At 39.7% G+C, this 14952-nt stretch overlaps 1 protein-coding gene across 1 annotated transcript in view; it reads right to left on the bottom strand.

Annotated features, from left to right (window-relative positions):
* LOC130116947 (kin of IRRE-like protein 3) overlaps window positions 1-14952 on the bottom strand; it is a 290382-nt gene that overhangs the window by 59281 nt on the left and 216149 nt on the right. Inside the window, exon 5 of the mRNA XM_056285055.1 lies at window positions 5426-5576. Coding sequence (XP_056141030.1) covers window positions 5426-5576 — 151 coding nt within the window. The remainder of the gene's footprint in view (window positions 1-5425; window positions 5577-14952) is intronic.

Below are 14952 nucleotides of genomic sequence, written 5' to 3'. Positions count from 1 at the left end.
CTAGCTTCATTTTAATTCCCAGACCTGTTTCTTATATTTTTACCATGGACGCAGTGATTAATTGTAATGCAGTTCATATTTCATTGATATAAAAGATAGATCATCCATACATATGTATTGGGAGCGGTGTGAACTTTTTTCTTGTTAACTGACAGTCAAGGAAACATAGTGTGACTTCACTAAAGCGCTGCAAAATAATAGTGTGCTTCAACTAATGTGTGTGCCACGTTGAGTGCACTGTGCACAGATGTTGTATACTAAAATTGAAAGAAAAAAAATACATTGTGAAGCAAATTACAGTAAATTAAGGTAATTGAAAATGTTACAGGTTTTAAAAGTCTGGCATTCAAAAATAGTGCTAAACTAGTCAACAAAACCAGGCAATAAAATAATGTGTTTACGGCATTTACTTACTAGTGTTGATTTGGTTGGTGTCCCCTCGGTGCAAAAAAAAAAAAAAAAAAAAAAAAGGACCAGTAACATTACTTTTGCTTTGGAATACACCAAAAGATACTGCTTTGTGTTTACAGACCACATTGCATTCACTCTTAATGGGCCAGTTGTCTTTCCTCATGTTGTAGTTTAACTCATTAAGTAGAATGGTGGCTCCATTTCGGCTTATTTGTTTAGTCTGGTCAAAAAAATAATAAAAATACAGCTGTTAGAGACACGTTAAAACAGGTAGGGGAGCTGTGGTGAATTTGCTAATTGTTGTTGAGAACCAAGGCTACCAATTGCTGTCATGCGTGGAAACCGGGCTGTCAGTATCTCACTAACCCTGTGAATTTGTCTGCCCTCTGCCACAAAGAGTTTGTGGTGGGTTTGCAGTTTGGAAATGCAGGGTGGGTTGCGGCCCTCACCGCTCTGAGAGAGCAACAGCTGCCCATTAATATTAACAGGAAATGGTTAAAGTTGTTCACCCCTCAGCAGTGAGTCAGTGTGCTTTCTGGGACTCCTGGGGATTACCTGCAGCCTCTCTACCTTGACAACACCATCATCACTTTTTCAGCCCAACACCTGTCAACCACCACCTTCGCTTCCCCACCCAACCTCCACCACCACAGCCACTACAAAACAAGGGAGCTCGTGGCTGCCTTTCTAATTTACTGAACTGCCTGTTTGTGTTTTAGTGAGGCTTCTTACAGAGCCTTTTCAAGGCGGGAATGTTGCGCCATTAAGTCGCCTCACTGTTCTATGTAAAAGGTATGAAGACAAAATGGGAGGGAGGCATTGTTGTTCCAGTGTTAAATGTCTGTATAAACAACTGGGTTTTATGCTTTTGAAATTAATCTATTGAATCATGTCTCAGAGCATGATTGTCTGACTTTTGTCATGCTACAGAACGAAATTTAAACCCATGAATTTCTCAGACTTTTTTTTTGTGATGGACTGAATGACATTTAAACCAATGCATTTCAATTGTGAGATTTTCTTCAACTTTCGAAGGGGTGGCAACCCAGTCACCAGAATAAAATGTTGGCATTTTACATTTCTGCAAACCATGGATACATTAAAATCTAAAGTTTCTGAACATTTCAGTTTATAGCCAATGTTGGTGGAGCATGCATCCACTTCACATGACTGTCAAGTTTCTGTCTGCAAAAAAAAAAAAAAATGCTAACATTACTTTTACTCTCACTGGAAAATACAATATTTTAAGATAGTTCCGGCATTAAAATGCGTTTTGATAAAATTTCTAGTGAGAAATGTGCATTTCATTTTCATAATTTTCAGCGTCGTGTGGAGGTCGGGGACAGAACCTGTGGAATGGCAGACTGGGGTGGTGGTTCCCATATTTAAAAAGGGGCACCGGAGGGTGTGCACCAATTATCGGGGCATGACATTGCTCAGCCTCCCTGGGAAGGTCTACTCTTGGGTGCTGGAAAGGAGGCTCCGACCGATTGTCGAACCTCAGATCCATGAGGAAAAATGTGGATTCCGTCCTGGCCGTGGAACAACAGACCAACTCTTTACCGTTGCGGAAGTGCTGAGGGGGGCATGGGAGATGGACCAGCCAGTCTACATGTGTTTTGTGGACTTGGAGAAGGCTTACGACCATGTACCCCATGGCACTCTGTGGGGGTACTGTGGGAGTATGGGGTACCGGGGCAGTTGTTACAAGCCATCCGGTTCTTGTATAACCAAAGTGAGCGCTATGTCTGCATTCTTGGCACAAAGTCAAACAAGTTTTCGGTGGGTGTCGGACTCTGCCAAGGTTGTCCCTTGTCTACGATTCTGTTTGTGATATTCATGGACAGGATCTCAAGGTGCAGCCAAGGTGAGGAGTGTGTCCATTTTGGAAACCTCATAATTGCATCTCTGCTCTTCGCAGATGATGTGGTTGTGTTTGCTTCACCAGAACGCAACCTCCAGCGTGTACTGGGGTGGTTTGCAGCTGAGTGTAAAATGGCTGGGATGAGAGTCAGCACCTCCAAGTCTGAGGCCACGGTTCTCTACCGGAAAATGGTGGATTGCTCCCTCCGGGTTGGGGATGAGTTGTTGCCTCAACTGAAGGAGTTCAAGTATCTCTGGGTCTTGTTCACGAGTGAGGGTAGAATGGGGCGGGGGATTGACAGGCGGATTGGTGCAGCATCAGCAGTGATGCGGACATTGTATTGGACCATTGCGGTGAAGAGGGAGCTGAACCAGAAGGCAAACCTCTCAATTTACCAGTCAATCTTCGTTCCAACCCTCACCTATGGTCATGAGCTTTGGGTAGTGACCGAAAGGGTGAGATCACGGATACAAGCGGCTGAAATGAGTTTCCTCCGTAGGGTGTCAGGGCTCAGCCTCAGAGATAGGGCGAGGAGCTCGGACATTCAGAGGGAGCTCGGAGTAGAGCCACTGCTCCTTCACGTCGAAAGGAGCCAGTTGAGGCGGTTCGGGCATCTGATTAGGATGCCTCCTGGGCACCTTCCTTTGGAGGTTTACTGGGCATGGCCAACTGGGAGGAGACCCCGGGGTAGACCCAGAACTTGCTGGAGGAACTACATGTCCAATCTGGCCTGGGAACGCCTTGGGATCCCCCAGAAGGATCTGGAGGGCGTTGTTGGGGAGAGGGACGTCTGGAGTGCCCTACTTAGCTTGCTGCCACTGCGACCCTACCCTGGAGAAGTGGCTGAAGATGAATGAATGAATGAAATCTTCATATACATTCAGTGAATGTATGATCTTTAGTTAGATTCTTTCAGATATCACCAGGAAATTGTTGGAATGCAACATTTTCGACATTGAACACAACCCCCAAAATGCTTTTCTACAATACGTGTTGCGTGTTAATAATAGCATCATAAACACGTTTCAGGTCACTACGTGGCACTTGTGAAATATGCAAAAACTACTTTTTCACACTCGTTACAGTATTGCAAGTCCAATCTGCATACAACTTTGCAGGTGGCATATAAGGACCCTCATGATTAAAAATTATTAAAATAATTTTTTATAGGCCAAAAAAAGCCAGTTATGACTTGCAAAGGCCTTATTGCCTATTAACTAACGCTTATTGTAGTCTTATTAAAACACAATAATGTTAATAAGCATTTTATAAGACTTGTAAGGGCCGTAGTCTCCGTGGACTATGATGTTTGTGGATGACATTGTGATCTGTAGCGAGAGTAGGGTGCAGGTTGAGGAGAGCCTGGAGAGGTGGAGGTATGCACAGGAGAGAAGAGGAATGAAAGTCAGTTGGAGCAAGACAGAATACCTATGTGTGAATGAGAGGGAGGACAGTGGAATGCTGAGGATGCAAGGAGTAGAGATGACGAAGGCGTATGAGTTTAAATACTTGGGGTTGACTGTCCAAAGTAATGGGGAGTGCAGAAGAGAGGTGAATAAGAGAGTGCAGGCAGGGTGGAGTGTGTGGAGAAGAGTGTCAGGAGTGATTTGCGACAGAAGGGTACCAGCAAGAGTTAAAGGGAAGGTTTACAAGATGGTTGTGTGACCAGCTATGTTATAAGGTTTGGAGACAGTGGCACTGACGAAAAGAAAGGGAGGTGGAGCTGGAGGTGGGAGAGTTGAAGATGCTAAGATTTTCATTGGGAGTGATGAAGAAGGACAGGATTAGGAATGATTGTATTACAGGTACCGCTCTGGTTGGACAGTTTGGAGACAAAGCAAGAGAGGCAAGATTGAGATGGCTTGGACCTGTGTGGAGGAGAGATGCTGGGTATACTGGGAGAAGGATGCTGAATATGGAGCTGACAGGGAAAAGGAAAAGAAGAGGGCCAAAGAGGAGGTTTATTGATGTGGTGAGAGAGGACATGCAGGTGGCTGGTGTGACAGAGGAAGATGCAGGGGACAGAAAGAAATGGAAACGGATGATCCGCTGTGGCAACCCCTAATGGGAGCAGCTGAAAGTAGTAGTAGTAGTAGATAAGGGCCGTATTACCTATTAGCCAACACTTATTACATGCACTTAATGTAAAGCGTTACTGAACATGCTAACTGCGCCATAGTTCTGTTCCATTTGGATATCTAAAATAAAGCATAAAAAACCCTTCATTTTACTGGGGAGGCAGATTGAAATTACTGTTTGCTGAAGAGTGGCACATTCTAAACACTAGACCGCTTTGTGTTTTACACTATCACTGCACATCACCCAGTCACTGCCACTCCAGGTTACTCAGATAGAGGAAAGAAGGTGTAGTATCAGACATTTGTTTCCCAAATGCCATTGACTTTCCATGAAAAATGGTGGTACTACCATTGTTTTGCATGACAAAGGGATTAGGGGCCTCTTTGACAATAAGCACAACAGCAATTAATCAGTTGACTCGCACATTTCAGTCACTCCAAGCTGTAGTTTATGGACTCCATTTCATTTTCTGTGACAAAAATAAAGCGGAGAAAGAATGCATGAGGGAGAAGAATAGATCTGTCAAGAGTAATGCATCTCTGAAAAGCATTTTCTGCTTTATTAGTCATACTTAATAGCTTTGAGGATGCTGTGAGGGATGCAAAAGCCCTCTATTCCAAATCCATAACTTGCAGCAAATAGTTTTTGTGATCAAATAATATCTGACAATTTAATTATTCACAGAGGGGCCCCATTTCCTGTATTGGAATGCCACATTGATGTGGCAGAGGGAGAGAGGTAAAATGAAGGCATGAACAAAGCGTGCACAGGTAGATTGATACTGTGCACTGTCAATGGCCAACAACATAACATCTGTAATATCTGTAATCTTCATCAGACTACTGTTCGGTATTAATGTTCAGTGCTATTCGGTTTCCATACCCGTCCTCTCTATTTTGCCCATCTTGAAATAAGTCACGTAATGAAAGCTACAGGGTATGAAGGTGTTTTTATACTGCTCAGTGGAGTCAATGACACAAAAACAAATATAAAAAAGATTATATTTGTGGGAAAGAAAATTGTTTTGTGTTGTACAAAACAAGATTTGATCTTCTTAAGTCATATACTCACGTTGAATGTCGATTGTAACAGTAGCATCTTTTCCATTGGGGGCTGCCTTGTTTGAGGCTCGACAGGTAATCTGCTGGCCAGACTCGACGTTGTTAGGGGACAGGTAAAGAGTACTGACTGTACTCTCCCTCCTACCATCTCGCAGCAGGGTCTGAGGATAGAAATGTTAATTCAAGATTAAAGCTGTATAGTGTGCACTGTGCACAAATACATCTAGTAATTATCTCTTTGCATTTATCTCATAAAACAAGAAGTACTACTATGATTTAATGATTGTACCGCCAAAAGCGGGAGGCTATGGTCATATTGTGGCATATCAATATAATCTATTGTGATATATAAATAACTTAATATAGTTTCAAATTATAAATGAATGCATAATAACTTAGTAGTTGCTTAATAATTACTTAAAAAAAGTAGACAGGATTTTTTTTCCCCCGCCTCATTTTCTTCAACTGAATTTCTCCAAAAGAATACAATTGAGTTGTCACCATTTTTTTGGCTCATCCCAGAATCAACAGCCCCATTACATGTGGGTTAACTTGGCACTTAACTCAGGCCTAAGAGGGTTTCACACTTGCCAATTCAATCATCCCCAGATTTAACTCTTTTTTTTTGATGATCAGGGCTATTCCATGGATATAGAGCTAATCCCAATTCACTAGTTTCCAGTGTGAAAAGGGGGTATAGCACATGATAAAATTTGTATCCCATTTGTGTTGACCAGTCACAAAGCTTTGGCATGTTGTTCTTGTGTTTCACAAACAGATGACCTGCAAAAATAAGACAACCTAATCAAGGTATTCTATCTTGTTTTAAGTCTCATAACGCTTATTTTAAGATGTTGCTTGTGAAATTTTCTTATCTTATTGGCAGAAATATTTGCTTGTTTTAAAAAAGTGCACTTGTTTCATGATAACAGGACTGGCATCAAGACAGATTTCTTTACCTGTTTGGTGAAAAGTTCTTATAACAATTGTTGAAATCATCAAACAACTATACTGTCTTCAAACAAGAAAATATATATTTGCCAGCAGAATAGGACAATTTCACAAGCGATCGGAAAGTTGAATCGGTTCATCTGGACACAACGTTTATTGAGAGAAAAACATTTCATTACTCATCTAAGTGACCTCTTAGTACCTAGTCATACCTGCAGTCAGTCTAAACTGACTGCAGGTATCCCCACCCTTATAAACAATAGAGTGGCATAACGACCGAAAACAACAATCAGTTTCATATGACAATCAGAATGACAATGGAAGATCAACAAGTCCGAATTAGCACATAACACCCTTAAAAACGAAAATGTTAATTCACCAAAGGGCAGTTAAGGATGCGAGATTAGCGTACTTCTCTGAACTAATATCAATAAACAACCACAATCCTAAAATTCTCTTTAGGGTAACTGATTCTGTTATTAATGGTCCCTCCACTTCTCTTTTGGAACCTGACACTGAGTTGTCCGAAAATATGAAACGATCAGTTTCATATGCAAATAGGCGTGACCACTACGAGAGTTTCAATGGCCATGTGTACTAGTCACAGAGGATTTTGGAATGTTTGCAATCCCAGCATTGTAAGATGGATCCCTAATTTAGATCCCCTGTCTTTAAGTAACTACAGACCAATCTCCAAATTGTCTTTTCTATCTAAGGTTCTGGAGAAAGTAATTTCATCTCAGTTGATTATTTTTATGAACACTAATAGTGTTTTTAATAGTTTCCAGTCTGGTTTTAGACCACTTCATAGTACCGAGACAGCTCTAATTAAGGTCACTAATGACCTATTGCTGAATGCAAACAGAGGTGACTGCTCGGTTTTAGTTCTTTTAGACTTAAGTGCTGCCTTTGACACAGTCGATCACAACAACCTCTTACATCACTTAAGAGATTTGGGCTGGCATCAAGGGCTCGGCTCTTAGCTTATAATGCTCTTACATTACAATGGAATGTTTTCTGGGTAACTCTACTTCCTTGATGGCTCAGTTGAGTTGTGGTGTCCCTCAAGGCTCAGTTCTTAGCCTCCTTCTCTTTTCTATATTCATGCTGACCCTTGGCAAGGTCATTCAAAATCACATTGTGCTTTACCATTTTTATGCTGACAACACTCAGTTATACATGCTACTAAAACTCACAGATCCTAGTGCCCTAGGAAATCTCAAAAACTTGTCTCTCTAACATTAATTTCTGGATGTCTAAACATTTTCTCAAATTTAATTATGATAAGTCTGCGGTCATCCTGTTGGGTCCTGAAAATTCCATCAGCCTTTTTGTTACTAATCTTGATGGTCTGTCAGGTAGTCTTAAGCAGGCCACCAGGAATCTTGGGGTATATTAGATGTTAACCTCGGTTTTGATAGTCAAATCAAACATTTGTTCAGTCATGCTTTTTCTAGCTCAAGCTAATCTCCAAAATTAGGTCGGCTCAACTACTGTAATGCACTTTACTCTGGTATCAGCAAGGGTTCCCTCCACCGTCTGCAGTTGGTACAAAATGCCACTATTTGGCTCATTACCAGGACAGAGAGGAATGACCATATCATTCCTGTGCTTGCCTCCCTACACTGGCTCCCTGTTATATTTTGAATTGATTTTAAAATTGTATTGCTCACTTTTAAGGCTTTAAATGGTCTTGCTCCTACATACATTTCTGATTTATTGACTCGGTGTACGCCCTCTCGACCATTAAGATCCACATATGGAGCTCTGCTGGTTATTCCTAAGCCTCAGTTTGTCACAGAGGATGATCAGGCTTTTGCTGTTAGAGCCCCCACACTATGGAACTCTCTTCCTGTCGAACTAAGACTAACCAAGTCTCTAGTTTCTTTTAAATCTCGTCTTTATGAAAGCTTTTACAAATGTTTGATATTTGTTTTTATTTGTTTTGATATTTGTTTTTTTAATTTTTACTCTTACTTATTTGGTCATTGTTATTTTTGCCTTGTCTGGTGTTATTTCTTTGTAAAACACTTTGTAACATTGTTTTAGAAAAGTGCTACATAAATAAAGCTATTATTATTATATGCAAATTACCGTGACCATTAACGAGAGTTGCAATGGCCATGTGTACTATTCACAGAGGATTGGGGAATGGTTGCAATCACAGCATTATAAGATGGAGACATGTGTAATCCCCCCCCCCCCCCACAGTTCAGGGATGGTCGTTCCCTCTTCACATAGATGGCCTCCTTGACTCCCTTTGAGAGGTCACTTGGATGAGTGATGAAACGTTTCGCTCTATAAACGTTGTGTCCACATGAACTAATTCAACTTTCTGTGATTTCCTTACCTGGATTACTGAGCATGCACAAAGACATTTTCATAAGCCATATCTTGAAATACGCATTATGACACTTAAAACAAGATAATGCACCTTGATTAGCTGGTCTTTTTTCTTTCTTTTTTTTTCTCTCTCTAGCATTAGTAACAAGTACATCAAATACAATTTATATTATGTAGAAGGTTTCCTCTGTAGATTTTAAATTTACAAATGATCCTTTGCTCCCTTCTTCTTCCTGTCTGATTTCAACATTTGGCAGATTTACTCTACCTGCAAAATCTTTTCACTCCCAATATCAAAACTAAAGAGATACTTTCAAATATCTGTTTTTTTTATTGTTACAACTCAATGACGAGTGATAAATTACACTGTCTCCTGCCAAATGCACTAATTTGAAACCACAATATTTTCACATGATTTTCACCCATATTGTGTGATTTATTTATCTTAATTTATCTGTGCAGTGTTATGAGGTGGAACAGCATAAACAAAGTTTTTAGTTATCCATCCGGCTTTGAATGAACAAACTCCTCGAGTGGTACACCGTGAAGACTCCTTTAATTGCTTTTCTCTCCCTTGATTTTCCCATAGAGATCAGTGGAAAATGAGCATGGAGAAGAAAAACTTATTGTTCATAGCAGTCAAAAAGCTCTTCAACAACATAAAAATTATTATTCAGAGCTTGAATGGTAACTCCGAACCATACTGACTAGTTTTTCAGTTATTCAAACCATAAACTCAATACTGAAAAAGCTAAACCCCTTTGCTTACAATAAAAGGCAAAAATGGCGATGAAAAGATAAAAAACCTATTGTCTGTCAATGTGTTCATGGGTTGTTTATTTATAGAAGGCAGTGTAATTTTTTTAAATGCATTTAGCAAAAATGTTTGGATGGGAATGCTATCCATCACCTTACATTATCACTACATCCATGCAATATGAACACAAATATGCACATATGTACAAATGCATTTTGGACAGTACTGAATGCTAGAAACTTCAGTGCCACCATTTCTTTCCTTTCAGGGGCAGAGACTAAAGGTTGCAAAGTTCTGGCCAAGGAAACCAAATTTCTTCATAAAGACTCTGGGAAAGTATCTCTTGGAACTGTGTTTTTTTTTTTTTTTTTTTTTTTGCCCACTTGGGAGTCACTAGGATGATGGTGTGCCTCTCCTAACAAGCTCTCTACTGCATGGGCTGAATCAGCTCAGCAAGGCAAAATGCATGAAATAGCCCCTTTGGGCATTGATGGGCTACAGCATCAATTCCCCCTGGTGCATCCTTACTCCACAGGGAACGGGACAGAATTCAATCTGTATTTGTTTACTGTTTTTTTTTTTTTAATAGAAATTATAGCTGGGTTACACTCTGCAGAATCCTAAACAAAATGTGAGCCATCGACCATTTCTATAGAAGAATTATTCAACTTCTACCAAACCCAACCAGGATCTTGCTCATTTTGCTATAAGCTCTTCAAAACAGTTAACCATCATGTAATTTGAACATAGATTCTGAACAAATGGTATTTCAGTGCAATATGCAGGAAGCACTGGTATATTGGGGATTCAGGCTGTAGGGCTGGTAAAGCCCTTGCCTGTCTTATTATATTTTGCACCTCTCTCAATTAAGAGGTGAGATCCATTTGGTGGCATATTACTAAAATCATCCATCCATCCATTATCAAAACCGCTAAACCTGCTCTCAGGGTCGTGGGGATGCTGGAGCCTATCCCAGGAGTCATTGGGCGGCAGGCGGGGAGACACCCTGGACAGGCCACCAGTCCATCACACAGGGCTGACACACACACACCCACACACATTCATACCTAGGGACAATTTAGTACGGCCGATTCACCTGACTTACATGTCTTTGGACTTTGGGAGGAAACCAGAGCCCCCGGAGGAAACCCACGCAGACACGGGGACAACATGCAAACTCAACACAGAGGACGACCCAGGACGACCCCCAAGGTTGGACTACCCCCAGGGCTCGAACCCAGGACCTTCTTGCTGTGAGGCAACCGCATTAACCACTTTGCTACCTTACTAAAATCAACGATACTTTATATCTTGATATATTTCAATATCATTCCTTTTTTTACAGCTTTCACTCAGGAAACTTTAACTGATCCTTGTAAAATGCAATCCCAGTTCAATCTCTCTAATGTTTCATCAAAGATTTTATATTTTCCTGAAACACCAACCACAAATGGGTACAGGAAGGGGAGTCAGTAAAATCGGAAAATGGACACAATTGTTTGTAGACCACATGCTGGTTCTACGAATGTCACCGAGTTGTGAAAAGTTTCCATCTTTATCTGTAAACTGTAAGGATGTTTGAGTTCCTTATTAGGTCCTTTGTTAAAATGAAAACCAACAAATTTTAATAAAAGGATAAATTAATCCGATGAAAATCTCAAATCCCAAGTCAGTGAAAACAAAAGCATGGACTCATCTTGTCCACTCTGCTGATCCTTGTTGTGCTCTAATTGTTGAAGTAAATACTGTATGATCCAAAAATTATATCAGAACTTTTCTGCTATGACATTAGGCTAAACATGTTATGGACAATATAAGGAAAAAAAATCTCAAACTCATACATCTAAAACTACCCATAAATGTGTGCATGCAGTTGGAATTCAGACATTAAATAATTCTAGAGACTCAAAAAGTAATGCTCATCACGTCTTTGAATGTGTTTGCACTATATGGAAAGCAGGATAATATAGAAATTGTGTATACAACATTCAAAACTGTGATCTGTTTTGTTATATGCCACACTACAATCAAGCTGGCGCTGACAGCTGAAAAGATTTCAGACTTGGCAAGCTAAAGAAAAGCTTTTTGAGGTCTTTAGCACATTCATTACGCTATGGGGAACAATCAAACATTGTTTTCTTCTCTGCACTGTAACTTGTAGTATTGATGGGAATTACCAATCACCTTTACATTTTCTTTGCTTTACTTTTTCTTTGCTTTGACAATTAAGTGGGTGATAGTATGTATGATTTATGGTTTTGCATGATAGGATAGGATAGGATAGGATAGGGTAGGATACTTGTATACGGATGTTTAATCTGAATTTTTTTGACTGCAAATTTGGACAGCGAAATTGGCCTATCGAATTTGAGCAACTTGAATATATATTATTTGAATTTTTTAACAGCAAATTGTATGACACCGAATTTGGCCTGTCGAATTTGAGCAACTTGAATATATATTATCTGAATATTTGGACGGCGAATTTGGCCTATTGAATTTGAGCAACTTGAATATTATTTGAAATGTTTAACAGTAAATTGTTATGATGTGAATTTCTGAACAGTGAAAATGAGTTATTGAAAAAATGAAGAGGCAAAAAATTCAGATGCATAATTTCAATGCATAAAAAACATAAAGCTTTATACTTGAAGGCTTGTAAACATTCAGATGCATAATTTCAATGCAAAAAAAAAATCAGAGCTACAAATTCGAAGGCTTGTACATTTCAAAATCCGGTGAGACTGTTTTACCTCAATATAGGATAGGATAGGATAGGACAGGACAGGACAGGACAGGACAGGACAGGATAGGATAGGATAGGATAGGATAGGATACAGAACTGAGAACAAAACTCACGTCAAACTGAAAAGGGGCCTCTGGTTTTTCACCTGCTGAACAGACTACTGAGATGTTTACAGTATTTTTATTAAAAAAATGAAATCGCTGCTGGATTCATCACAATGCAGGAAACAGAACAGCAAATTAGCAGTGAAGCAGCACATGCTGCTCTGTGCATTTTTACCATATCTCAATATGAGCAAACAATGACACCTAACAGTCATGTGAACACTTTCACTACCTATTTATAGATTTTCTATTAGTCCTCAGTTCTTTTTTAAATTGATTTTAATCCATTAAAATGTCTGAACTGTGTCAAATATAGTGAAGCACTGCAAAGAGATGGACTGCGAAGTGAGACCAGTGTTATTGCATTCCAGCATTTTAACAGACATTTTTTATGTATGGCAAATATGTAACACAAAGCAGGTTGTTTTTAATTTATAATTTCTTTCAGGAATAGAGCCAAATTTATCAAGCTCAACCACCAAATACACATTCTTATGAAAAAACATGTATTTGCTGTCTAAGCAAAATGATAATGGTGTTAATGGATAGATGGGCTGCTTCATAAATAGGTGGACAGGTACTGTAGATAGATGAATAAATAAATCAACACTGATGTAAAACCATAAAACATTACTAGGCACTAAGTGCTTACACATAACCCTAGTTGTCAAGCAAGCCCATTTACAAAATCACTGAGTGCATACTTTCATGTGGAGTGATGCAAAGTGACAAATATAGAATATTAATGAGGAAAAATTTGTCTGATTTTGATAAACAAGTGATGAGACTCAGGACTGGACTGGGAGGCTTCTAATGAAGGAAGTGGGTGAGTGTAAGGTGCTCTCTAGGTTTGGGTAAGGCCATACTAAAAACATGTCAAATTGCAGACAAAGATTACTAGGGCAATACGACTTTCAGATGTGTCTCTCACTCATGTGGTTTTCAGGCCAAGTGAACAAAATGCCCAAGACGACATCCATAATTGAGCATATTGGAATGCTCCCTCATTTTTTGTCATGTTTAAATCATGATGAGAGAGCTCCATCACGCCTTGTGAATAGAATTAAAAAGCTCAGCTGTCATTAAATTGATAGAGCAAGTCTTTAACAGAACCAGTGGAAAAGGAAAGGAAAAAAAGCGGAGGAAAAGGGGAATATATAACTTTAAAAAGGTAGTAGAGAGTGCTTCATATCCTGAATGAAAAGAGACACACAGGCAACACCCTCCGTAATAACTACCTTAGATTCAAATGCACCTCCTAGTTAGTTTGTGTAGAGTTCTTTCTGGATTATTCATTTGATCTTCCCCAACAGAGTTAAGACTATCTAAATCTGCAGACAACCTCACATTATGTGTGTTATTTTCATACACCAGAGGAGTATCTTGTTCAACATAGCTAACTCCTGCACTAAATAACTGAGCTTCTTACCTGCAGGTTTTGTAATATGGACTGTTGGACTTATGGAACTGAGAATCGGGGGGGGGGGGGGCTTAATTTGTATTTTATTAAGTGCCAAATAAAATAAGTGTGTGTTGTTCACCAGAATACTATTATATATTCAGTATTGTTCCTACCACAGTCCCTAGAATGTGTTAAATGGACCAGGATTAGTTTTGAGACATTCCACTTCCTCAGTTGCATTAGGAAAAAGCTCCTCTTTTGGGCTGTCCTAGGTGGGGGGTTGTCCTCGTTCGATTTAATGTCAATAGTTTGAGATGATGGACATTAAGAACTTTAACAAAACAATCAGCAACTGATATCCAAGTTGTTCTGGACAGGTAGCTTTAGAAGTCTCAACAGTTTTGACTGTTCAGCTCTGGAATATTGATGGCACAACATGAAATCAGCAGGTTCACCTATTTCCTGTATCTAAACACAACATTGTCAGTGATAGTTCCCATTAGAGGCTTTGGTGTTTGCAAATTTAACCAAATCAAAAGATGGATGGCAGGGGCCACAGTCTTTGGTACAGGGAGTAATTAAGTGCTGAGGAGTACTGAAGTAATTAATGAAGAAAAAATTACAGCGATCTCACTGAGGTCCGAGAGGTAGTTCCCAGCCAAACACACTGTATTCAATCAATACCCATCTGCAAAATGAGGAAGCAACATCCATTAGAAAAAATATGCAACAAAACATTTCCAGGATGATTGTGTTAAATGCAGATTATATCAGGAGCAAACCTAGGAGTACACTAGTCATAAGTTCCCTGGTGAACCAGGACAAAATAATGACCCACTTTTACTGCACCAAGCTTTGACTAGTTATCCCAGTACGCAAACAACAGCAGTTGAAGAGCAGTTTCATGACACATTTGAAAAAGCACAATAAAGTTAAAGGTCTTCATTATGACTGATGTCATTGCCACTGGTCCAACAACACTGAGGCAGACAACTTTGTCTTTTTTGACCACAGAACCAATAATGTACAGTTGAAACACATGGGAACTTCAGTTATGGATAGGTGAATGAATACACAGTCCAGCTGCTCTGTGTGCGACTGTGTTCCTTGAGAAATGTATGAGGTACTTCAGGATCATGGCTGCTGTTTCAAGCCATTTGGTCCATTTACCCTCAGTGCAGGAGCTGTGCCTGTATTGTTGATCTCAAATCAAGCTTGTTCAAAATGGCATTTC

Source organism: Lampris incognitus, chromosome 8 (assembly GCF_029633865.1).
Source record: "Lampris incognitus isolate fLamInc1 chromosome 8, fLamInc1.hap2, whole genome shotgun sequence".
Taxonomy (NCBI): domain Eukaryota; kingdom Metazoa; phylum Chordata; class Actinopteri; order Lampriformes; family Lampridae; genus Lampris; species Lampris incognitus.
The sequence above is the reverse complement of the archived record's forward strand: the minus strand, read 5'-3'. Positions and strand labels throughout refer to the sequence as shown.